This window comes from Muntiacus reevesi, chromosome 7 (assembly GCF_963930625.1).
Source record: "Muntiacus reevesi chromosome 7, mMunRee1.1, whole genome shotgun sequence".
In the NCBI taxonomy this organism is placed as follows: domain Eukaryota; kingdom Metazoa; phylum Chordata; class Mammalia; order Artiodactyla; family Cervidae; genus Muntiacus; species Muntiacus reevesi.
In genome coordinates, this window is record NC_089255.1 from 44,626,701 (window position 1) to 44,652,584 (window position 25,884).

The window sequence follows — 25,884 nt, forward strand, 5'->3', positions numbered from 1 at the left end:
TCAGTGGGCTCAGTCCTGGCCTTGAGTGACAGAGTGCTGGTGTTGTGGTTGGGGGGAATCTAAAGGGGGGTGGGGTGGGGAAGAAGCCAGGGCAGAAGAGGTGCATATCCGAGTTACCCCAGCTTATCAGGGACAGTTCACTGTCTTTTCTAGATGGATCAGAGGGTTAACACGGGCTGGCAATGTGATTGGGACCTTGATGGGCAGAGCCAGACAAACTGTGGAGCGTTTTTCCCAGTGATATACTGGTAAATGTCTAACAGTCAGGTCTCAGGGCAAAGCAAAATACAACCCTGATTTATAGCATTTACCAGTTTCTAGCTACCCACCTGTTTCACTGAATTCAGAGTTGGGAAGAGATGCACACGGTTGACTCTTGTGAGCCAGTATGAGCTCCAGTCTAGAACTGGTCTTGTTTGTTCCTTACATTTATATAGGGTGGTTTCTCTAAGCCCCTGCCCAAATTATGATGACTTCCTTTTCCCAAGACCCCTGAACATAGGTTATAACCACTGTTCCCTATTCCCACCATTCTTTGAAATTTTAACCGGAGAACAGGGTTAAAAACTGTCCACTTCTGGGAATGTGGTGGCCAACTTCTTCCAAAAGGTCCTCTCACTACAAAATTGGATTCTTGAGAAAAATATGGTTTTTAATGTGATTCTGGACTTAGGAAGTAAGATAAATCTTTAAATATAGTTACTCCTTCAGCATTTCCTGTCCTACCCTAAAAATTGAGTGAAATGAACTTAGAGCTGAAGCTGTGAGCTGCAAGAATATTCAGTAAGAGGATCTCTCCTAAAGGCAAGTGCACATGTCAGCATTTATCAGACTAGCAAGATTTAGATATTCAAGGAAGTAGGATATTAAAATGATCAGATGTTGACTATAAAATAAATGGAATGTATATAGAAATAACAGGTAAACTCATAAGAATGAGCAAGCAACAAGAGATTCAAAAATGACCAGGTAAGTTTTTAAAAGAACCAGATAGAACTTGAAGAAATTCATACGCTCATTGAAATTTTAAACTCAGTGGATGGGCCAAACAGCAGATTATACACAGCTGAGGAGAGAATTAAAGAATTGGAAATCTGAGTTGGAAAAAATTAGTTAGACTATCACACAGTGGCAAAGATATAGAAATATTAAAGAGAGGATAAGTGAAATAAGGTTAAAGTAAAAGGTTTAACATAGGTCTATTTGGATTCCTGGAGTAGGGAATTAAGACAATAGAGGGGCAGTATCTGAATAAAACTGCTGAGAATTTTCAGAACTGATGTAAAAACATGCATCCCCAGATACAGAAAGGACAATGTATTTCAATCAGAAAGAAGTCCATACCAATAAGGTCCATACATTATACTTAACCTATAAGGCATCAGAGATATACAGAAGATCTTAAAAATCAACCAGAAAGAAAAGACAGATTGCCTACAAAAACCAAAAATAAACAAAAACCAATAATTTGACTGACAGCATGCTTCTTAAAATGACAATGTCCAATAGAATATGATATTCAAAGAACTGGGGAGAAATAAAAACTCCATAGTTGTGAAGAAATTGTATTTCAAGAATGAAGGTAAGAGATTTAAAAAAAAAAAAGCCAAAACAAAATGAACAACAACAAAAAAGGTAAATAATAAAAACAACCTCCAACAGACCTTTGTTAGTAGAACTTCTAAAAGGTGTACTCGGAGTTCTAAATGCAAGAAGTAATAGGAGCAAAGAAATCAGTGAACATTGAGCAAATATAATTATTTCTTTCCTAAATAATGATGATGATGATGAAGTTTAAATATGGGGTTGAAAAAAGATAGAACTAGAAACTGAAGAAAATAATGTTAGATAGGACAGAGTACTTGAAATTAGTGTTCTAAAATTCTTGTATTGTTAGTGTGTGTGAGTGTGAGTCGCTCAGTCGTGTCCGACTCTTTGCGACCCCACGGACTGTAGCCTGCCAGGCTCCACTGTTCATGGGATTCTCCAGGCAAAAATACTGGAGTGGGTTGCCATTTCCTTCTCCACCGTATTGTTAGAGGAGGGCCCAAATATTGATTTATGTTAGAATTTGTTTCATGTCCATAGTAAAATCTCAGGGGTAGTCATTACAAAAATAGAAGTTAGAGAAAAAACAGCCAATAAGAAAACTAACAAGAAGCAATTTTTTTAAAAGATGAGAAAGAAAAACACAGATGAAAGTGGAAAAACAAAAGCACCTGGAGGACAGAAATGAATATGTATTTATATCAAGCAGATGAGCACTGAAAAGTGAGTTGTGCTTCTCAAACTCTCTATGAGGAACAACTTGGGGGAAAATAGTATATCCTGGACAGCTTCTTCAATAAGATACAATACAAATAAATTCCTAGAAAAGTAACCATGGTGTGAGTGTCATGGCAATGTCAAATTGCTGTGTGTGTGTGTGTGTGTGTGTGTGCGCGCGCTAAGTCGCTCAGTCGTGTCCGACTCTTTGCGACCCCACAGACTGTGGCCCTCCAAGCTCCTCTGGCCATGGGATTCTCCAGGCAAGAATACTGGAGTGGGTTGCTATGCCCTCCTCCGGGGTATCTTCCCAACCCAGGGATTGAACCTGGGTTTCCCACACTGCAGGTGGTTCTTTACCAGCTGAGCCTCTAAATACACACTCTCAACTTCTGTATGTATCTTGTCAGCACTCGTGACAGTCTGCAGATTATTTGCCTGCAGACTGTACTTTGAATAACACTGTCCTAGTGAAAGCCTTTCTTGTGTGTCTCAGGAGACAGGTACAGAAGAGCTCAGAGCAATGTTTTTTCAATAAAAGATAGTAATACAATAAAATAATAAAAATAAGTACAGACCATCCAAATGATCACCAAGGAAGTGACTGGAAGATAGTCTGTATCCACAAAGTGGACTATTGTATAACAGTGAATATGAAAGACCATGGGTGAACATTCAGTGAATGCTAGAAGCATCAGTTGAGTGGGGGGAAAAGGTCTATTGACAGTAGATGAGATTCAGTAGGGCATCATTTTTTGGAAGCTAACAAGAAAGCAAAGCCGGGAGAGTGGTTCCCTGCATCTGGGAGGGTGGGATGGTAGGCTTATCCTATAGATGCAGAGGTTTTGATATTGTTCTAGGTAAACAAACTTAGCCTTCCCCTCTCTCCACCGTCTCCCATTCGTGATTAAACAGGCTCAATCCTCTCTTTTCTAGTTATCTTTTCTATTTCATCACCAAGCTTTTTTAAAGAGTCATCTGCACCCTTATCTCACAGCCCACACTCAGTACTCTCTGGTCACTGCAGTGGGTGTGAAATTCAACACTCGCTTTCCAGTCCATCCAGGACCATGGGCTTGATCTCCAGGCAGCATTTGGTTCTCTTCTCTCCTGGGTAGAGTCTTCTTTCCTAGACTCTGCACCTTCTCATGGTCCTGGCAGCTTGCACATGGCTCCTGTTTCTACCTATGTGATGACGCCTGTGTGATTACCTGGGAGATGGCTCTGGCCCACCTCACTCCCACCCCAGGTGCCCAGCCTGTTCCTGGCACCTTCTTTTGGATGCCCCTCATACATCACAGGCTCCTCACCTCAGTGGCCACCAGAATGTCCTCCTGCCCCTGCTCAGGTGGGAGGTGCCCTCCTTAGACACCCTCAGAGGAGTATGGATTCTCTCTCTGCCTCCTTTTCTCCCCCATCACCTTCCAGCACTGGCCTGACTGGTTTCCAGCTGAGAGTTCTAAAGCAGTCTTTGTCGTGGGCCCCACTGTCCCCTCCTGCTCCCTCCTCTCCCCACCCTCCTCTTCCTTTTCCAGGAATCCCCTTGTGCTTTCTGGCTTCCTCACTATCAGAATAACAGGCAACTTCCTCCCTCAAAATCCTTAGACCACGGTTATCTCCATCTGCCTCTCTAATTTTCCTTAGGGAGGGTTTAGGATGGAGACATTTGGCATCAAATCCCCTAAAATTCCTTAAGATCACCCCTTCTCCTTTTCTTACTCCTGCTGACTCTTCAACATGGCTTCTTTCAGCTCCAGAAATTGTGAACTATGAGCCCCTGGGACTGGAGGCTGACATGTGGTAAGTGGGACAGGCCACCCAGGTGGCCCCAGATCCTGGCTCTGGCTGACATCCCCCCTGGATGAAAACCTCTTCCTCCACACTCACTTTAAGAGCCTCTGACTGCTCCTGGGGTGCTGGCATGTGACCAGTTAGCACATGGCCAAGGCAGAGAACAAGGGGCTGGAAGCTAGAGGTAGAGGCTCACCCTGAGACCTGCCATAGCTGTGATAAAGATACTAGTGACAATAATTCGTTCTGTTGGTCAACCATGTGATCACTGGGGGCCTCATGTATCCCAGCTACTGTGCTGGGCTGGGGCACACCACAGTGATTGACTCTGCACAGATGGGACTCGTGTCGTGTCGACTGTGCTATACAGTTGGCTGAGCACCCTGATCACTTGGTTTTCTAAAATCCTCCCAGTGGTCCTGTAAGATATTTATCATTATCCTCATTTTATGAGGAGAAAGAGGCTCAGAGGTGGTCATCACAGATGTAAGTGGGTCCTTGGACTCAACGTCCAGAGCTGGTTGACTCTGAGCGAGTCCCCAGCTGCTGCTGAAGTGTGGGGTGGGGAGGGACGTGGGGCTTGAGGCAGCGTGCGGGGGCTGCCGTGATGGGGCCCTCAGAGCCATACGGGGAGCCGCTTGCTGGTCTGGGAGGACAGCCAGGCGGCCCTGACTTGACTTTTCTTTGTTTTGCAGGAGCATCGGTGTCATCACCTACATCCTGTGAGTATGACTGATCCCGGAGCCCTGACCCAGCTCAGATCCAGGGGGAGCAGGAGGAATGAGAGAGGGGCAGGCAGGCAGACAGACAGACTGACATTTCCTGAGCACCCACCATGACCAGATGAGTTAGATCCACACAGCCAACCTGAGGCTAAGTGCTCTCAGCTCGATTTCGTACTTTGAGCCTGGCCTTGGGGTTGGGCAGGAACCCGGGAGAGCAGCCTGCAGCCCTCCTTTCTGCACTGCTTGTGTTTGCATCCCTCCTGTGCCCGGGATCCACCGTGTGGTCTCACCCAGACCCAGGTTTCCGGTGAGAATGTCAGTTTTCACTCAGAAACCTGGGACAGCCTTCAAGTCACCATGCCCTTCCTGATCCTGCCTTGTCTTTCTCTGCCTTTCCTCTCCCTTCCCCAGAACCCCTTTTCCTCTCACATGCTGTCTCTTCTCTTTTCCCCAGAGTCTCTCTTTCTTGACTCTGAAGTATTAAGTGCTTAAGCATAGATTTCCTACATTGTGTAGCGAAACTGTCACTTTCCATCTCTATGGCCTAGGGCAGAAAAACAACCTCTGGGCTTGTTTTTCTCATCAGAAAATTAGGAATCATAAACTTCCTGCCACGGATGTGTTGAGAATTAAATAAGCCGACATGCAAACTTCCTAGCACTGCTCAGACACAGACGTGGCTGATTAGTTGGTGTTCTTTACATCAGTACTTCCCAACTGTTTCCGCTCACAGCACTCCTAGAAAACGCTGTTTTTATGGCACTCTGGGTAAGAGGCAGCCCACAGCCAGAGGGGATGAAGGATGGGGAGGCCAACACTCAGCTCTCTCAACACCCCTGTAATCCTTCCCTCTGACTCCTCTTGGACTGGGAGCTCTGCTCAATGTGGTGGATGCCGCCTCCCCGCCGCCCCCCCTCCCCCGCCCCACTTCTGCCCCTCTGAGTTGCAACAGAGGGTGTCAACCCAGGCAGCATGTCAGACCTTTTTTTTTCTTTTTCTTACATCAGACCTTTTAATATCTGCTAAGGCCCAGGCCCCACTCCAAATCTATGAAATCAGAATCACTAGGAGTAAGATCTGGGCATTAGTATTTTTTAAAAGCCATAGAGGATTTTGATGCAGAGAGAATTTGATGCATTGCTGCATAATTCCAGATTAGAGCCAGGATATTCAGACATGGGCTCTTAACACCTTGATATCTTCAGAACTGTGACTTCCCTATTGAAATAGTAAGGAATTCCAGCATCTCCAGGGCACACAATCTTCCTGTAGCTCACTGAATTCCATATAGTTTATTGACTGCCTGATCCTCGGTGAATACCGTGCCAGGCACTCAGGGTACTAAATGGAGAGTCTATCCTGCTTGCCTGAAACTTCTTTTGTAGGAGGGAGACACCAGACTGCTAACTCTCACCCAGTGGGACCAAGGTTGTGCTTTAGGTATGAACATGGCTTTGTGAGACAAATGGGAGAGCCACTGGTTTGCTGGGACTGCAGAAAGTTTAATGGGAGAGAGGGAGCAAGAGAGAGAGACAGGAAAGAGAGATTGATTTGAACTGGGCTGGAAGGAATGAGATGAACATTCCTGGTGGAAAGGAAAGGAAGTGCCATCCTGACTGAGGAAGGGGATAGCGAGTGTGGTAAGTGCAGTGAAAATACAGAATGTGTGGTGGGGACCAACTTTTGATGCCTTGCTGAGAAGTTTAGATGTGATTCTATAGAAAACAGGAGGGAGGGTAGGGCCCAAGGACTTCTGGGACAATGGCATATTTTGAATATTAGGCAGGAGACAGTAGATTCAGGAGTCACTGTTTGAATGGCACATTAAAAAAAAAATTATTTATTTGGCTGCACCAGGTCTTAGTTGTGGCACACAGGATTTTCTATCTGTTGTGGGATCTTTAGCTGCAGCATGGGAACTTTTGGTTGCAGCATGTGGGATCTAGTTCCCTGACCAGGGATTGAACCCAGGCCCCTTTCATTGGGAGCACAGAATCTTAGCCACTGGACCAACCATGGAAGTTCCTGAATGACACCTTCTTGACAAACCCTGCAGGGAACCTCATACACCCCTCTAGCTCCTAATGGCCCATCTATTGCCGCACTTGTCAGGCTTTGCTCAGGATGCTCGTTAGCCTAGAAGACCTTCCATCTCCTTCTCTGACTGCTGACAACCTCTTCATTCTTCAGGACAAAACTGATGCAAATGTCAGCTCTTCCATGAGGCCTGCACTGGGCCTCCCCTCTGTCCTGTGCTCCTCCAGCCCTTTGTAATTTATTTTATTCTGTGTTCTACTGGAGATTATGAAGAGCAGGTCTCTGTTTCTCTCCCCTTCTCTTTCAAGTCCCTTGAAGACAGTTCTCTCTTTCAGGTCCTTAGGAGGCAGTCCATTAAGTGTATTGAATTGGACTCATTTGAAAAGCTGTTGACTGGCCCCGCCCCCATCTGCCAAAGGATTACGGGAAGCCTCCGATCCCCATGCAGCCGTACGAGTCCAGGTCCCTGAATCCATCACCCCCACTTCTGTCTCCTTCCCTACAATCACACATTCCCTCTCTGTGCCCAGCCTCAGTGGAGCATCCCCCTTTCTGGGAGACACGAAGCAGGAAACGCTGGCAAATATCACAGCAGTGAGTTACGACTTTGACGAGGAATTCTTCAGCCAGACCAGCGAGCTGGCCAAGGACTTCATTCGGAAGCTTCTGGTTAAAGAGACCCGGTAAGAGGACAGAGAAGAGAAGGGCACTGGCTTCTCAGGTCCTGACTCTCTCCTGCCACTTCTCCGACAGGCATGCCAGCCTGTCCCTGCTTTGCCACAGGCTGTCATCGACCATTGCAGTCTGATCTGGGCAGGTGCTGAGGAGTGTGAACTGGCCAAGACTAGGCTTGCATCTTGTTTACTCAAGTCTTTCTCATTTCTTTTCCTGCTGAAATGCAAATAACCATGTGTGTGTGTGTGTGTGTGTGTGTGTAAGTCAGCCTGGATTTTTTTAGAGCTCTTTATTTTTTGCAGTTTGTCTCAAAGTTACCTGGAACTCGAATTCGTTAAAGGAAAGGGGCAGGGTTTTCAAGACGATTCAGGACGGGAGTGGGGAGGGTATCCAGGCCAGAGGGGTCAGAACAGTGGGAAAATAGGAGACCTGCTAATGCCACCCCTTACCTTACCTTACCTTACCTGCCACCCTTACCTCAGGGTAAGCCCCATGGGTGTGTGATCAAAGGAGATGGGCAGGGAGTTGGAGGGTGCTGGTGCCCAGAGGATGGATGAGCTGAGGTGGGGGCAAGGTCCTCACATTCTGGAAGGCCATGTCCTCTTGATCCCATAGACTTCAGAGAGACATAGAGTGGGGTCCTCTAAAGTGCAGTGCCTGGTTTCGCTGTTGAAGGTCAATGGTAGGAGGGATTGCCTCACCTGGGTACAGGGTAGGGAAGGGCAGAGAAGAGATCTGGAAGGCAAACAGGAAAACAGAGACTAAAGTTTTCACAATGGAGAGCATTTAGGACTCTCCAATAGTGTGGGGTTGGACCCTGCAACCCTGGGACCAAAGATGAGGGTTTATATAAGGTCATTTTACTGAGAGGTCTGCCTGGACTGCTTTCTCTAATGTGCAGGAGATGTAGCCAGTCCCCCATCCACCTCTGCATTCCTTATGATTCTAATTTGATGGCAGTGGTTGAAGGATGCCAAAAAGCAGGTCTGAGAAGAGTGAGAATGGAGACTCCTGCTTTCAGCTTCTCATGGATCATCACTGTTTTCTGATCTTCATTTAGGAAGCGGCTCACAATCCAAGAGGCTCTCAGTCACCCCTGGATCACGGTAAGCGCATGGTGACGAGTTTCAGCAAGCAGGTTACTGCTCTGTCGCCAGGGATGCCTGGGCCAGAGGCAGGGGACCTGTGGCAAGGCCTTTGCTTGAAACACTGACCCCTAAGCACAGATGAAAGCTAACTGGGGGTCTCCAAGGGTCTGGGCTTGTTCAAATAGGTCTGCGAGTTTAAGTTTCTATGTCATATGTTCAGGTGACTTATGAAAAGAAACTTTCACAAACCTCAATTGAAATCTTTGCTCTTTGGGTGATCTTACAAACTGTTCTTTGTCAGAAGACTCGTGTGCATGCTAAGTTGCTTCAATTGTGTCCAACTCTTTGCAACCCTGTGGACTGTAGCCTGCCAGGCTTCTCTGCCCGTGGGATTATCCAGGCAAGAAAACTGGAGTGGGTTGCCATGCCCTCCTCCAGGGGATTTCCTGACCCAGAGATAGAACCTGCGTCTGTTACATCTCCTGCATTGGCAGATGGGTTCTGTACCACTGACGCCACCTGGGAAGCCCCTGTCAGAAGACACATCACAGTTATTCTCAAAAAAGAAATCAGGACTCCTCGGCTATAGAGAGGGATCAGCGACAGTTGAAAACTTCAGATTTGTAACCAGGGCTCCTTGTTTCTGACTTTCAAAGCTCTGAGTTAAGGATGACTCAAACCAGTCAGTGGCTTCCTTAGGCACCTGGTGACCTCAGAGGATGGGCCGCCCAGCTGGAGGCCTGCTGGGGGAGAGGTAGTCAGCCCTCAGGGTAGTTCTGTTCTCTCTGGGGAGAGTAGGGCGCAAAAGTGACTTCCTGCCTAACCCACTTTGTAACTGGGCTTCTGGCTGCTGGGTGCTCAGACTGGTCTCAGGAAAGTGCAGGTGATAAGCGCTTTGGCAGGATGGGAATCAGGGGAGCAGGATTCTGACCCTGGTTCTGCTGATGGATGAGATGTGCCCTTCCAGGAACGTCAGTAGACCTCCCTTTCACTGAAATTGTTAAGTGGGAGAGCTGGCGAGGGTGATCTGAGGGTGCAGATGAGAACGGGCAGAGGTCCACAGGAGATGGGAGGGCAGAGAGGGCTGAAGTGCCCTGGAGAAGGCCGGGTTCATTGACTCAGTGAAGGAAGGGGAAGGCTGAGGGCCTTCTAGGTTTGAGTGCAGAGCTGGGGAGTCTGGTGGGCTGCCTCTTTGCTCAGCATGTTAAGTGTTGCTGAGGCCCAGGGAGCCCACAGGCCCTGATGGAGAGAAGCCCCAGCTTCCCCCATTGGCCATGGCCTTGCACGCTTCTGCTCTGGAGTGGATGCTTGCAGAATCCTGGCTGTAACCTGCTTGACTGTGCAAGTACCCTTAAATGCTATGCGTGCAGAGACCCTCTCTAATGACCATGGACCACCCTGCCCTGAAATGTGTGTGCAGGGAGCACCCTGTCCTCCTCGACCTTTCTGATGGTCTGTGGGGGTACTCATCCCGCCCTGGTCCTCCCGTGGCCTGGCGCATGTGGTGAATGCAGAGACAGCTCGAGTGCCTTCCTCCTGCACCTTGGAGCAGATGTCAGATTAACTCTGGCCCTTCTGTCTAAACACCCACCAGTCTAAAGGAGAGATCAGAGCCCCAGAACAGCACAAGGCAGAACCCAACCAGCTGAAGACCAAGCGCCTGAGAGAGTACACCCTCAAATGCCACTCAAGCATGCCCCCCAACAACACCTATGTCAACTTCGAGCGCTTTGCCCGTGTAGTCGAGGACGTGGCTCAGGTGGAGCAGGGCTGCCGGACCCTGACAGGGGCCCATGACACCATCCAGGACGACGTGGAGACCCTGATCTCCATCTACAATGAGAAGGAGGCTTGGTACCGGGAGGAGAGCGAGAGAGCCCGGCACGACCTATCTCAGCTCAGGTACGAGTTCCGCAAGGTGAAGTCCTCGAAGAAACTCCTACGAGAGGACATCCGGACCACAGGGTCCCGCCTTGGGGCCGCAGCCAGGAAGCTGGACCACCTGCAGACGCAGTTTGAGACCCTGAGGCAGGAGCTCTCAACAGACCTCCAGTGGCTCCAGGAACTGGTGGGCGGCTTCCAGCTGGAGAGCGGGAGTGTGGATAGCCCAGGTTCCGTGTTCTGCCGGGACGCCAGTGAGTCCCTTGGGGAGCTGCTCAACAGATCATGCAGCGAGGAAGTCTTGGCCGGTTTGAAGTTCTGAGCAACAGCCTCGGGTCGCTAATGCATCCTGGATGGTTTGCTGAAGCCTGCTCCCAACTGCCGCGCCAGGCATCGACTCAAATTCTCCTGCAGGGGTGTGTGTCTGTAGCATAGCCTTCTACCTCCTCACAGAATCCAGAACCATGGAGGGACTAGCTAGTTGTCCATTCTGTGCCTCCTCTCACCTGCCTGGTTTGTTGGGAGGGTGACTGGCCAGGCAGCCAGGCTGTTAAAACAATTGCTGTGGAATACCTCTCAGCATTCCCTTCTCCAGAGGGAGACAGCTGGTCCTGGGGAGACACTCAGTAACTGATTTGTGATAATGGACTTGTTCACATCTCACTTCCCACTTTAAGGACTGCAGGTCTTGGGTACCATTCGAGTTAACTAGGGCTAATAGTCAGTCAGCTTGTTGCTTTCCTGCTGCTGATGGCAGAATTTTAAATTCACAGAGAAAAGATTACTTTTTATTTACATTGACAATTAACTTACCAAGCATTTGTGTTTGTGATCCTTAAGAAAAACTCTGTAAGACAGGAAGGTAGGTGGTATTATTGTTGTTGTTACTGTTATTTCCATGTAACTGATGAGGAAACTGACCTCCAGGGGAAATGACTTACTCAGAATCATTCACAGCTAGCTGATACAAATGAAACACAAATCCAGAATGCCTGAGTCTAAGATGAGTTATATAGGAACAGATAGCTTTTGATGTAAAAATGTACTTTAATATTAAAGTTCAGATCCCAGAGGTAAAATAAGCAACTTCATATATTTTGCCAGGTAATGTGGAAGCCTCATAACCTCTAACCGACTGTCCTAAGAAGTGTGTCTCTAGAAGGCAGGCAGTTTATTGTTCCCATCCAGCCCTTCCCTGTCTGAAGATCAGCCTGTGGAATAGGAGGGAAGGGACAGCTTCTTGCCCTTCTCCACCTTCCCTCCTGTGGCTCAGGGCTCCAAACTTCTGTTGGGAATGAAGACCCTTTTCTCATGTCCCTAAGGTCTGAAGAGGGTGGACATTAAGACTGGGAAGCATGAGGCCCAGTGGTCCCTTCCTGACCGCAGGCTGTGTGCCGCCCCTCCCTAAAGACTGGATCATCTCATCTCCCTCTTCTCAGAGGAGGAGACAGCCAACCAGCTCCCAGAGGCAGAGTGTGGAGAGTGGGCCCAGCGCCGTGCTAGAAGCTTGGGGGTGACAAAACAGATCGTATCATTCCAAGCTTCCTTCACAGACTCACAAACCCCCTTGTCAGAGAGGAAGGGTAGGTGTTATTCTGAATTTGGTGCTGAGGAAACAGAGAGGGTGTGATTTGCCCAAGGTCACAGTAGTGGCAAAAGTAGAAGCCTTCTGATGGGGTCTTCTGCTTCCTTCCCTTAGCTGCCCCAGGCCCCAGGGGTTCGCTCTGCTGTGGGGCAGTTTCAACCCAGACACATCCATCTACCCAAAGAATTGTTCAACACCTGTCAACTGCTGGGCATTTGTCCTGTCCCCAGGAATACAATGTTGAGTGAAAACAGGTGTGTTTCCTGCCTTCATGGAGTTTGCAGTGAAGCACTCCACGTTGATCTAGAACATTCTGCAGAGGTAGAACTGCAGCTGGGACAGATGCTATGAGAAGATTGCAGCACTGCAGGAGCCTGCAGTGGGGGGTGACCTAGTCAGAAAGGGTGTCCCTGAGGTGGTGACTCTAGAGCTGAGATCAGCGAAGCAAACCAGGGAGAAGGTAGTTTTCTCCACAAAACTGTCATGCCCGGGCTCTATGCTGGGAGGGGGCCTGAGAGCTGAAATTGCTCAGGCAGAAAGAAAGCTGGAGAGGAGAGAAGAGGAGTATGATGTAGATGTGGCTGGAAAGAAGGCAGGACCAGTAGGGCTTCGCCGTACTGAAGAGCTCTGTCTCCATCCCAAGGTCATGGGACTAAAATGGGTGCCCAGCAGTCTGCAGCCCGATGTCCTAGCAGGGATGGGGCTGCCCAGGGAACAGCATAGATGGGGTGTGGCTTAGAATGATCCCATGAAACCATGTCTTTAAAATCCTACCTCCTTTTCTATTACATGCTGGATTGCTTCAAATATTATATATAATATTTGTAACAAACAGTTTTCATCAAGTAGAAGAAACCATATTTTCATCAAATGTAAGATGCATCATTATTTTATGACCCCAAAATAAATTTAAAAAGAAGCCCAAGATGGGAAGTCCAAGAGCAAACCCCAAATACAAATGGGACACCGTCACTGAGAGGGGAGGTGAGAAATAAAGCCACCAGGTAGGAGGGGAAGGCAAGGGAATGTGTGCATCAGGCTTGACACTGGGTCACTCAGTCACTCAGTCACATCCGACTCTTTGCAACCCCAGGCTCCTCTGTCCATGGAGTTCACCAGGCAAGAATACTGGAGTGGGTAGCCATTCCCTTCTCCAGAGGATCTTCTCGACCCAGGGACTAAACCCAGATCTCCCGCATTGCAGGTAGATTTTTTACCATCTGAGCCATCAGGGAGGCCCTGACGCTGGGTAGGGGGATGGAAAAATCCTCCCCTGAGAACAGGAGCCCCAGGCTGGTGGTATTCAGACAGGACTCCTTTCTGCATTTACACAATTAGTGGACTCCAAAAGAACCTCAAGCAAAAAATCTAATGTTAAACAGTCTGAGACTGGGTGGCGCTGATGGCTGGCAGAAGCAGTGTGGTCATCTCCTGGAGTACCTGCCTTCACTTCAGATCCACAGTAAAGATACGATGCCATTGTTTGAGAGATAAGTTCTGATTTCAGAGATCCAAAAATGTGTATCTTGGAATCAATGAAAGATGGCAAAGCCCTGTTTCCTATGCCCTGTCTGGGAGAATTGATACAAACAGCCCACCTACAATCTCTCCAAGAACTTTTCTGTCCTATCACAGGACAGGATATAATCATCTGACATAAGACACCACAAAAATTAATGGTCCCTTTGGCCAGGTCAACCAAGTCAAGGGCTTTCCTGGTGGCTCAGGTGGTAAAGAATCCACCTACAATGCAGAAGACCTGGGTTCGATCCCTGGTTGGGAAGATTCTCTGGAGAAGGGAATGGCTACCTACTCTAATATTCTTGCCTGGAGAATCCCATGGATAGAGGGGTCTGTCTCTGGTAGCTCTGTCTCTGGGCTACTGTCCATGGGAGCACAAAGGGTCAGACACGACTGAGTGACTAACTCTTTAACTTGGCCAAGTCAACAGGTTTCCTAAGGCAAGGAAGCCCCTGATTGAGCAACTCAGGGCAAATTTTCTTGTGAGGGTCGAAATAAAATGCAATAAAGGAGTAAGCTGTGAATGATTATTTGAATTAGGGAGACTGGGAAAAGAGAGGGAGAAGCGGTTATTTTAGAATCCTAGCATCAGCTACACGCTATCTGTCCTAGAGATTCTCAGGGGTGAGCCATCTGACAGCCTCTTACAGCATTTTACAAGACAGGGTTTGACTATAGTCTACCAGCCAGTCAGCCCCGGAGCTGACTGGAGAAGGAATCATAAGTGGATTTCTTCACTGTAGTACAGTCGTCCTCTCCATGTTCATGTCCAGTTGTGGGTAATAGCTTGTCATTTAGATGTTTTATGAACAGACTCTTTTATTTAAGAGTTTCCAAAGACAAAGTGAAGTGAACTGAAAACTGCCCTCCAAGTCTTTCAGGGAAGTCAGAGGGGACCATGACCTTCCCTTGCCCCCTGGCTAGTCCAACGCCCATCACCCTTTGGCAGCAGAACCTGATGCCAAGGGGAGTCCAAGGAGGCTGGCAGAATGCCCAGCCAGAGGATCTGCTTGACTCCCCTCCACATGCCCACAGATGGCATTTTAACAGTGACATCAAGAACAGGGCAGAGCAGGGCCGATGGGGCAGGATGGGGTGTTTCATTGGCACCTAGACAGACAAAGGCCTGGTGGGGGTTGCCGCTCTGTGGGCCAGCCTGTGTGCCATCACAGAGGATCTTTTCATTCACCAGGCTGTGAATGAGAGGTCAGCTTCTGTGCTCTCTGCTGATGCCATCGCGGAGAGGGCAGGGTGAGCCTGTAACATCTTCCTGAACAGTGGTTCCCAAGAGGCTGGAGAGTTGGCGCCTGGGGAAGGCAGCAGCCTGTCCTGCTCTGGGGCAGACGCATGAGGCACACAGTCACCCAGCTTTGTGTTGGGAAGGGTGGAGATGGTGTGATGGTGATCCATGCTTCTGCAGAATCAGGATGATGGTAGTGAAGGGAGGGAGCAGAGTCATAATGGTGGGAGAAACCAGAGTCTCCTCCATGAACTCTCCCCACACCACCCACCCACCTCTCCAGGTGATTAGGAAGGCGGTGGCTCCCCACATCACTCCTTCAGGCAGCGCAGTGGTCCCATGCCAGAGAGATCTGGCTGTGTACTCAGCTATCACGCCTGCTGTCAGCCTCTGTACACATCTGTGGAACTGAATGGCCCTTTCTCCTTTGTCTGTGAAAACTCTTGGCCTGTGGAGAAGATTCTTTGCCCTGGAGTGGAGATCCAGCAGTGGGCATATTTGAGGAGTGGAAGCGGTCAGTTCTATGAATAAACACTGATTGTGTCCTGGCTCTGGAGGGAGGTGACAGATAAGGACAAGACAACCCTTGAATAAAAGACTCAATGTCTGGGACAGGTAGAGCCCCAACCAACTGCAAGTGAGAAAGACCGTGGTGAGTAATAAAACAGGTACCTAATATTCCGGAAAACAGTAGGGAGATGAACTCTGAGGAAAGGTAAGGAGATGGCAGGGGTTTCCCAGGTGGCGCTCATGGTAAAGAACCCGCCTGCCAATGCAGAAGACATAAGAGATCAAGGTTCGATCCCTGGGTCGGGAAGATCCCCTGGAGGAGGGCAGGGCAACCCATTCCAGTATTCTTGCCTGCAGAATCCCATGGACAGAGGAGCCCTCTGGGTGGGCTACAGTCCATAGGGTCACAAAAGAACTGGATATGAATAAAGCGCTTCACATTCTCGAAAGGAGGTGGCAGAGGGCAGAAACATTCTTGGCGGGTGGGAGGTGTCTTCCGCCAACACTCCCCTCCCTCTATAACCTTGTGGAGAAGGTGCCAGGCAGAACTTGGAAGGATGGGATGAGCTCAGATTGCGGTCTGGAACCTAGAGCTGTTAAATGGAAATTAAAGGAGATTATAGAGATTCAAAAAAAGGAGATTTTGTGTTTTTAGCTTTTCATTATGGGAGATTTTCAAACCTTGCATGGAAGTGTTAAGAATGGCTGAGTGAATTGCATATATCTATTACCCAGCTTCAAAGTATTTTAAAGCAAACTCCAGACTCACTTAACTCATAAATTCTCCAGCAGGAATCTCTTATAAGATGTTTCTTTTTACCATGACCACTGCATCATGATTGCACCTGACAAAATCAAGAATAATTACTTATCACCATCTGTATGCACAAGCCAAACTGACTTGCCCCCACTCTTCTCGAGGATCTCCTGCTGTACTCAGTTCAAATCAGGATCCAAACCCTGTCCACACATGGCAGTTGGATATAATGTCTCCCAAGTCTCTTGTCTTCAGTATAAGAGGGAGAGTTTTTGAAGCTTTTCCTGGGAATGAGAAAGTTGCTCAGAAAACTGAATGTCCCGGAGAGAAGATGAAAAGGAAGAGCGTATGCATGCTGAGACCTGACTCAGAAAAGTAAGGCCGGGTCAGGCAAAGTAAAGGGCATTCTTACCTCTTTCCATTGGCATGCTCAGTAGCAGGACAACCTGCAGGCACGCAGCCTCGCTGAAGCTCCCCCCACTCAGCCACAGGGAGGCAGACTCAGGCCTCCTTTCCTGGGTAAACAGAGAGATAAGGCCAACAGGGCTCCAGCCAGCAAAACAATCAGCAAAAGGGAGAGCTGGAGATGCCACCTACAGAGGGAAAGGAAGGAGCAAGGGCCCAGAGTGATCGTCCTGGGCGAACCAAGAAAGTGGGTGCTCAGGTGTCCATGGCTTTCAGTGGAGGATAGGGCTGGAGAACTGACTCAGATGTAGGTTTGAAAAGTTGCAATCTGTTGGCAGTTTCTAGAGGAGGCTGAAAAACCAGGATTCTGGTTTTTATGCCTGGAAGGATGGCTGCTGCTTCATCTCCCTGCTCTGTGGATGTTGGTGCTGGCCTAGCTCGCCACAACAGACACTTTTTTAAACTGGAGGATAATTGCTTTACAATTTATTGACTTCTGCTTACAACAGTGTGAATCAGCCATAAGTATACATATAGCCCCTCCCTCTTGAGCTTCCCTCCCACCCCACCCCTGTTCCCACTCCTCTAGGTCATCACAGAGCACCAGGTTGAGCTCCCTGTGTATACAGAAGCTTCCCATTAGCTATCTATATTACACACGGTAATGATTATGGTTGGAGGAGGTTGGTTGTATGTGCTTAGTCATGTCCGACTCTTTGTGACCCCATGGGCACAAAGGGGTCCCGCCAGGCTCCTGTGTCTATGGGATTTCCCAGGCAAGAATACTAGAGTGGGTTGCCATTTCCTACTCCAGGTAATGTATTTATTTAAAATTATATTCTCTCAGTTTATTTCACCCTGTTCGTGCCCCCACCATCCACGTACACAAGACCATTTTCTACATCTCTGTCTCTGTTACTGCCCTGCAAGTAGGTTCATCAGTACCATTTTTCTAGATTCCATATATATGCGTTAATATAAAATAATTGTTTTTCTCTTTCTGACTGACTTCCCTCTGTAAAACGGCTCCCTGAAGGACTTTTTCCGAGACATCTGACTTTAGCCTGTCTTCTTTTCTCCCTTCTCAACAGTTTTCTGTGACACTAAACGTACTCCTACGTTAGGAGCCTAGTCAAAACTGCCCACACTGGTGTCACTGAAGGAGCACAAGGCTGAAAGACTTTGTCTGCAGAAAGGGGAGAGTCAGGAGAAGGTGGAACAGACTCCATCTCCCCTCACACCCTCGTTTAATCCAACGCGTTGGTGTCACATTCCTTCTGGAACTTGTGTCACTGCAGAATTTGCATCTCTCTGACTTCAAGACCTGGAGACAGTGTCCGTGTTTGGTGAGCCTCTTAGCAACCAACAAGGCCCGTTGATTGGGAAAGGACAGCCTGACAGGTTTATATACTCCTCCTTGGAGTTCATGCTGTTTTGTGTAGAACACAGACAGGGTCCTTGAAGTGACTGCATCACCTCCCAGGAGCAGCCTGTGGGAATGGTCCCATGTGATGTTGCAGTTGGGCGTCTCTGCTTAGTGGCTGACACTGCTGGGCCAGTTGGAAGGTGGGATTCTCACTAACGGGATTCCCCTGACCTGCATGTCGACTTTCCAACCATGGGGTTTAGCTAACTCTCTCCTGGCAAGGGAGCAAATCAATAAGTAGACAAGAAGGGGTCCCTTTGGTCCCAGAGTCCACTGATTCCAGCTCATCAAACTCTCCAAGTGCAAGAGTGTTCCCTGCCAGGATTAGACTGGAAGGTGAATAGCAGATATTTGTGAAGTTAGAGGTAGAAATGTTCTGTGGGGTGGCAGGATGCCAGTGACCTTGGGAAGGAGATACTAGTTGCTGGGAGGTACAGAGCAGGGGGATTAACAACAACTGAATAAATATAGAATAAAAGATCAGGTAGCGACAGGTCCTGTGAAGAACTAGGACAGAGGCACAGTGAGTTGCATAGGGCAACCAATGTGCTATTTTATATAGGGTGACCCTGAGGAGGTGACACTGGGGCACATACCTGAGTGAAATGACAAAGTATATACAGTAAGATCCTGAGACCTGGGGTTCCTGGACTAGCAAGCAGGCCCGTGCAATGAAAGCCACAGGGATAGGAAGGAGATGGGGAGAAAATCAGATGAGAGAAAGACCCAGATGATACAGGCCTTGGGGTTCTTGGTGAGCTTGTTGGGTTCTTTTGAGAGTGCCTGGAAGCCGCTGGAAGGCTTTGATGCCAGGAAAAAGCAGGATCAGAACAGACCAGTTTGTCCTCTGCCCTCTTTCACCGGTCTCTTGCAGGGAGGACCTAACCCCAGGGCTGGGTTTGCGAGGGGGAAGAGACAGTTAAGGAGAGAGTTGAGAGAGCAGGATATGAGCTGATGGTGCCCTCAGCACCCACATCCTTTTCCCTTCTCTCTCCTCTCTGCCTCCCTCCTTTCCCTCCTCTCTTCCTTCCTGTATTCTTTGGACCAAACCACTGTGTCCCAGTTTGGGAGGGTGAGTAAGCCTCTGGCTCTCTCGTCTCTCCTCTGTGTCAGGTGGCATGAACTCTCCTCCATGCTTGCTGACCTCCCCAGGACTCCATGTCTCACCTCACTGGCCCCCCAGGCAGAGCTGTGGGGAGTCAGGGTGTCATGACACACTTCCGCGGTCTCACAGCTGAGTGGACCCAGATGCCTGGGCCTCTTGTTGGTGGGAGTCAGTAGGTCCCAGGTCCTGGGACTTGGTTCTGATCTGATTCTGCTGCAGCTCAGGGAAACAGTTGACCCATACAGTGCTTCCGCACCCACCTTCTTAAGCTCTGGATCAGGAGTGGGGGGTAAGGAAACACTGATAGACATGAAGAAAATCATTCCTGTTATTGGCCACTAGTGGGAGATGACTGTACTGCGGAGCTGACCGAGAGAGGTGCTGTGTATAGTAAAGGAACACACACATGTTTGGGTCATGTTGGGAGAGACATTGTTTCTTGGAAGTTATCTTGGAAGAGGTCATAATTGAATGGAGCTTTGAAACACACAGAGGCCTTCCTGGAGGAGGGACGTAGGGTGAACATGGAAAGAGCCTCCTGCCAGAAAATGTCAGGTCCAGAGCAGTGTGCACCAGCCATATGCACCGGCTTCCACGGACATCTGGTGCCATGATGACAAATAAACAGGCATGGAGGTGTGCTCACAGTGTGGTTAGGAGACAAGACCAGCATCAGGAATCCATGAGCGGCCTCACTCACTGAGGTCACTGAGGTGCAAAAGGAGGCACTGCTTTGAGGAGGCTGTCAGAGCAGAGAGAAAAAATATAACTGGATGGGACCTTATGGATGACCCTGGGTGGTTCATATTCTTGAGGTCATGGAGTCCTTTAAGAGTCAATCAAAGCTATTGACTCTTCTCAGAGGAAAAATATGTCTGCACATATACACTAAGTTTTTAAAAATTGAGATATAATTCACATACTGTAAAATTCACTACTTGAAAGTATACAATTCAGTGCTTGTTAGTGTATTCACAAGGTTATACAACCATCATCTCTATCTAATTCCAGGACATTTTCATCACCCTAGAAAGAAACTTTATAACCTTTCATAGTCTTTCTCCATTCTCCCCTCTCTCCAGCCCTGGCAACTACTAATCTACTTCCTGTCTCTGTGGATTTGCCTATTCTGGATATTTGGGGCTTTTTATGTGATTCAGTTTAGTTCAGTCACTCAGTCGTGTCCAACTGTTTGTGACTGCATGGACTGCAGCACACCAGGCTTGTTTATGTGATTAGAATTATACAGTATGTGGCCTCCTGTGTCTGGCATCTTTCACTTACTGTATTGTTTTGAAGGTTTATTCATGTTGCAGTATGTATTAGTACTTTGTTCTTTTCATGAATGGATTTTCTATTTAGTTCTTCCATTGTATGGATAGAGTGGGCTTCCCTGGTGGCTCAATGGTAGAACCTGACTGCCAATGCAGGAGACACAGGTGTGATCCCTGGGTTGGGAGGATCCCCTGGAGAAGGGAATGGCTACCCACTCCAGTATTCTTGTCTGGAAAATCCCGTAGACAGAGGAGCCTGATGGGCTACAGTCCATGGGATCACTAAAGAGTCAGACACAACTCAGTGACTAAAACAACAACCTGGGTAGACCACATTTTTTTTTTTGTCCATGCATCAGCTGATGCACATTTAGGTTGTTTCCACTTTTTGTCTGTTATAAATGATCCTGCTATGAACATCCATGTACAAGATTATGCACTAAAATCTGCAGATCACTTCAGGAGGTTCATAGAACCCCTGAAATTCATCTCTTGAATTTTCGAATTAGGAAAACTTTGTTTATGAAGAGGCAGGAATTCACGAGGGAATGAGCTTCTTAAACTGGAGTCCATTAAATATGCCCACTTTTTAATATCAATTGACTCTAGTACTCTTGCCTGGAAAATCCCATGAACGGAGGAACCTGGCAGTCTACAGTCCATGAGGTCACAAAGAGTTGGACATGACTGAGTGACTTCACTTTCTTTCTTATATCAAAATAAAGCTATTTTTGAAATAAAATAATTTTTATAACAATGGAATGGAGAAGACAGGAAGGCTATCAGTAATTTATTACTATTTACTGAGCAACTCTAAGCGAGGCACTTCACATCTCACAGTCATTTAATCCTAAATAACCCTGTGACACAATGTTATTCATCATCCCTATATTACCGATGGGAAAATTGAGACTCAGAGAAGCCATGCCAGCTTTCTTGGAGAAGTCAGAGCTTAAGCTGAGCCTTGACTGCCAGACAGTGAAAGAAACTACACATCCCATCTCCTCTCGACCCCCATCAAAGCCCCTATTTCCTCCCATTTATTTTTAAGTGGAGTACTAATGCCCCATCTGCTAGCAAGGCATCCATTTTGCTAAGCCCAGAACTGACCCAGTGCACGGTGGTGTCCTGGACTGCCCTACAATGAACCTTCCCCAGAGGGACCCCTGCCTCCTGCTCTTTCCCTTTGTGGGGGGCAGGCCTCCAGTCCAGCCAGTGTACCCATCTGGCTGTGGTAATAATAGCTCGGGGGCGCCCTGGGCGTCTCCGGAACAGCTGAGATTCATCTGGAGCCCTTGCCCTTAGTGTGAAGGCCTTCTGTGTGTCGTGTCCAGCAGGCAGGTCCCAGGGTCAGGCTGAGGGTCCATGTGGTCAGGGGTTTAGCTGCAGTTCGAAGCCCAGTGTCAGCCACCATGCTCTCTGCTTTGTCTCCCAGCCGGTGGACAGCCAGCAAGTCCTGATACGCAGGGAGTCTGCGGTCAATCTGGAGAACTTCAAGAAGCTGTATGTCCGCAGGCGGTGGAAGGTGGGTCAGGGTTGAGGGGTGGGCGCAGGGAGGCTGAGGTGGGTTCCTGGTTCCTTCCAGACCCCTCCAGGTTTTCTATGCACTTTCTCACCTGGCAATTCCCCTCTGCTCCCTCCCTCAGCTCTCCTTCAGCATTGTGTCCTTGTGTAACCACCTCACCCGATCCCTGATGAAGAAGGTGCACCCGAGGCCGAACGAGGACCTGGTGGGTAAACACAGTGCTCTCTGAGGGTGTAGCCTTGATCTGGGAAGGGGTGTGGGGAGCAGGTGGGGCTTAACTGATTCCAGCAGGCTCTGCACCGTGTGATCAGCAGAGGCTGTGTTCATGGGCGACCACTGGGGTGGTGTGGAATAAGGGTGCTCCAAGGTGGGGGTGCATGAGTCTCTGGAGGATCTTGAATCCTTTCCTAATGGGTTTTTGGAGGGACTCTGCTGCCACTCCACAGCCCCGGCTTCCCTGGAGGACCTGTAGCCTGTTAGGGGCTGCGGGAACTCTGCACAATGAGACTATCACGGGCGGGCAATCCAAAGTCAGTTCCTGATAATCCAGGGATCTGCTTTAGAATGAGAGCTTTACATTCATTTGCCAATTTTTCCACTTCTGCTTTGCCTTAGATTACCAATAATAATATTTAGATGATATATTTGATTAGCCTGTTGCAACTTTATGTGCATTTAAAATGGGAGACTTATAATGTCAAAAGCATGGCCTCTGGAGCCAGACTGCCAGGATTCAAATCTGCCACTTACTAGCTGTGTGACCTTCAGGAAATGACTTAACCTCTCTGTGCTAAATGAAATCATTTGTAAAAAGGGGTTAGCAATAGTTCTTACCTCATAGGGCAGTCATGAGGATTAAATGATGACATATTCTTAGAGCCTGGCATTTTAAGTGCTCGATACTTATTAGCAGCTAGTATTGTTTAAAATCCTCTTGTAGACTCTCAAGTGCAGTGCTGGTGCTACCGAGTGCAGTGTTAGTATTGTGGCTGGTGAAAGGTCCCTGACAGACCCTGCTCACAGCTTACCGAGTGTGGTCACGGCCTCTCGAATGGCCCAGGTCAGGAGAGAAGGTGACTCCCTACTCAGGAAGAGGCCGTAAGGCAGCAGCCTGCCTGTCAGCCCTGGGCAGCCTCGGGGCACACAGCACTTAGGCTACATCCCAGGTCTTGGCACTGCCCCTGTGTGCCCCCCACCAGCCCGAGCTCTTCTTGAGTTTGGGGAACTGGAGGACTTATGGCTTAGAGACCCATAAACTGTGGGCTTTGGCCAAGCTGTGTTCCTTCTCTGGCCACCTTCCTCATCTGCTATAAAAGGGGACTGGAACAGCTTCAACTGCATGCAACAAATTGTGATAAATTCCCTTTTCGTTTTTATTCTGTTGCAAATATTTTCTAATTTTCCTTGTTCGATACAACCATCGTTTAAAAGTGGACATTTAATTTCCAAATACATAGAGTTCTTAATGTTAAAAAAGAAGTGGGGAGGGGGACTGGACTTGCTCCTTCTGAGAATCCCTGTTAATCACAAGCAGATTGTCACCCAGCTTGCTTTTTTATTGTTTGGCTCTGACTCATGCTATAAAGTTGCAATGCAGCAGAGCTTGAGTTATTTTTATTGTTACAGCCGGGCTAGGTCCAGGATGTATTTGGCTAAAGTTGATCTTGACCTTGAATTTCGAGCTGGGGAAAAGAGAAGGGAAAGAAAAGGAGAAAGAGAAAGAAAGAAAAGAAAGAAAAAGAGAAAAGAAAAGGCCAAGGGAAAGAGAGGGGACCCTGAGTAGGCACACGGCTGACAGTGGGCACACCTCTCAGGCTGAGTTGGCCTGATACAATGCTGGCCACTGGGAAAGAGGAACAGAGAGTAATTGAAAAGAATGTAAAATTCTTTCCTAATTTTTGTTTATGTGTGAACATTTAAATTAGTTCTCTTTTTACTCAAACACACAGCACCTGATATCAACCCAATGGCTCACCCTCTAAGTAGAAAAGAAATGGGTCCCAGACATCTATTATACAGCTTTCCCAAAAACATTTTCCTTAAAAAAAAAAAAAAAAAAAGGAAAGAAGAAGAAAAATAGACACATCCTTTTGTTTAGGAAGCATTAAAATTTAAAATCTGAGGACTTCTCTGGTAGTCCAGTGGTTAAGACTCCATGCTTCCACTGCAGGGGGCATGGATTCGACCCCCAGTCAGGGAATTAAGTTCACACATGCCACAAGTTGTGGCCAAAAAATAGGGGGAAAAAAAATTCAAAAAGAAAAGCTTTAAAAAAATAAAAATAAATAAAGCTCTACATCTGACAACAGATTTTTCTATGATTTGCATAAGTCTTTCTCAATTAATACTTCTTTCAGTAGTTTTAATTATTTAAGTAGATGCATATGGAATGAATGAAAAAGGCACGGTGACTTCCAGGGTGGCTGCCTCTGCTCTGGCTTAGTATGTAGGAGCTGATAGAATCTGCTTTACTCTTTTTCCCTTTCATAAAAAAGGAGCACAGAAGCCGTTGGCCCGGAAAGACTACATTGCAGGACTGGCTAAAGGTGCAGCCTAAGCCAGTCAAAGCAGAGGGGGTGAGGTGGCCGTCAGAGCCTGGGGAGGTCCTGCTAGCCCTCCTTCATTTTCTCTAGGCGAGGCCAGGAGACCCATCCACTAACCAACTAGCCAGGTGGTCTTAATTATGTGGCAGCTACAAAGGACACCAGATAAAATTTTCATGATTATCATTTGGCCTCTTCTGGCGCCTGACTTCCCCTAGAGGCTCTGCCTGCTTTCTTTCCTCCTGGAAAGGCGGCCTCCAGGCAGTTGGCCTGGCCCTGCTTCAGGGACCTCCCCATCCCTAACTCTTCCACCCCTGGTCTCTGGACAGAGCAACAGGCTTCCTCTCCATGTCCACCTCCCTGGTTTACAGGCTCCTGACTTAGGTGCATCAGCCCAGGTTGCCCAGCATGACCCCGTTTTTGGCATCTTCTGACCTTCTTGCTCTGAGTCTCTCTCTTTTTTTCTTTTTTTCCCAGAGGAATTGTGAGAGTGACACGGAGGAGGGCATCGCCAAAAGGAAAGCCCTCCGCCCCCGGAGGAGGAGCAGTATCTCCTAACCGACCAGGCTCTAGGTGGCCACCAGGGAAGCCCAGGCCCAGCAAGGCTCCTTTCTCTGCAGACTCTTGGACCCAGCTTGTCACCAGCACCTGAGCATTCTGCAACCCTGAGCACTTTGCAAGAAAGATGGGCATGCAGGATTCAGAGGGATTTGTGGGGGATCCAGGAGATCCTGGGAGCTGTGGCTATCTCCTATGGAGGAGACTCCAACATTCCCAAAGCCCTTAACTCTCCATAAAATGGGTCTGCCCACCTCAGAACCTGGGATGGGATGTGACCCTAAGAAAATGATGTAGATGACTATCATCACCATCATCATGGGTAAAGGTCAGATTTGGGCAGCTTTCCTTGCAGGATGAGGGAGTTCAGAACCAGCCTGGTCAAAAATGATACCAGGAAGACAGACACCTCACCCGTGGACAGAAGATACAGAGTGAATGTTGGAGTGTGAGGGACCAACCCTGTGACCTCCCAGAACCCACATGGAGTCAGCGTGCCTTGCCGGCCAACTTATCAAACCTCCTAAAGCAGCCCATTGGCAGCCCACTGTGTTGTCATTTTTTTCACTTCTATTAAACTTCTTGTTTACCTGATGCTCAGATTCTTTTGGGGATATCTGCATCTGATTTTCTTTAGCTCGGGTGCCTATGACTCTGGGGAGCACCCAGGGTTGGGGTGCTGAGTGGATAGCACCTCAGAAGGTCATATTGAACCACCTGTTCTGGACTCAGGGTGCCTGCCTTCTTCATCTTTCCCTAAAGGTGTGCAGACCAAGAAAACCAGCCTGGATGCCAACATAGAATACCTGTGTTCCCTCTGCCACAGGGATCATCACCTCTGCTGGTACTGCAGAATATTTGGAGAGAGAACTTCAAAGAGGTAGTTAAGGAAAATGAGGTCATTGAGATGGCCCCACATCCAATATGACTGGCATCCTTATAAGAAGAGAGATCAGAGGAAGAATGTATGAAG

The 25,884-nt window shown here is 48.1% G+C and overlaps 1 protein-coding gene across 3 annotated transcripts in view; it reads left to right on the top strand.

Annotated features, from left to right (window-relative positions):
* Nucleotides 1–25,505, top strand: part of LOC136171900 (death-associated protein kinase 2) — a 137,291-nt gene extending 111,786 nt beyond the window's left edge. Inside the window, exons 6-12 of one of the 3 annotated variants that reach the window (XR_010663933.1) lie at nt 4,017–4,065; nt 4,752–4,778; nt 7,349–7,501; nt 8,554–8,599; nt 10,176–10,878; nt 21,721–21,810; nt 21,932–21,972. Coding sequence is in view for 2 of the 3 variants with exons in the window: in XM_065940956.1 (XP_065797028.1) it covers nt 4,017–4,065; nt 4,752–4,778; nt 7,349–7,501; nt 8,554–8,599; nt 10,176–10,784 (884 nt within the window). In the remaining variant the exon portion in view is untranslated. Of the gene's footprint in view, nt 1–4,016; nt 4,066–4,751; nt 4,779–7,348; nt 7,502–8,553; nt 8,600–10,175; nt 17,531–21,720; nt 21,811–21,931; nt 22,016–24,830 lie in introns of those variants that run through there. The other 2 variants (XM_065940957.1, XM_065940956.1) reach the window with 2 other exon arrangements.
* Nucleotides 25,506–25,884: the final 379 nt, after the last annotated feature.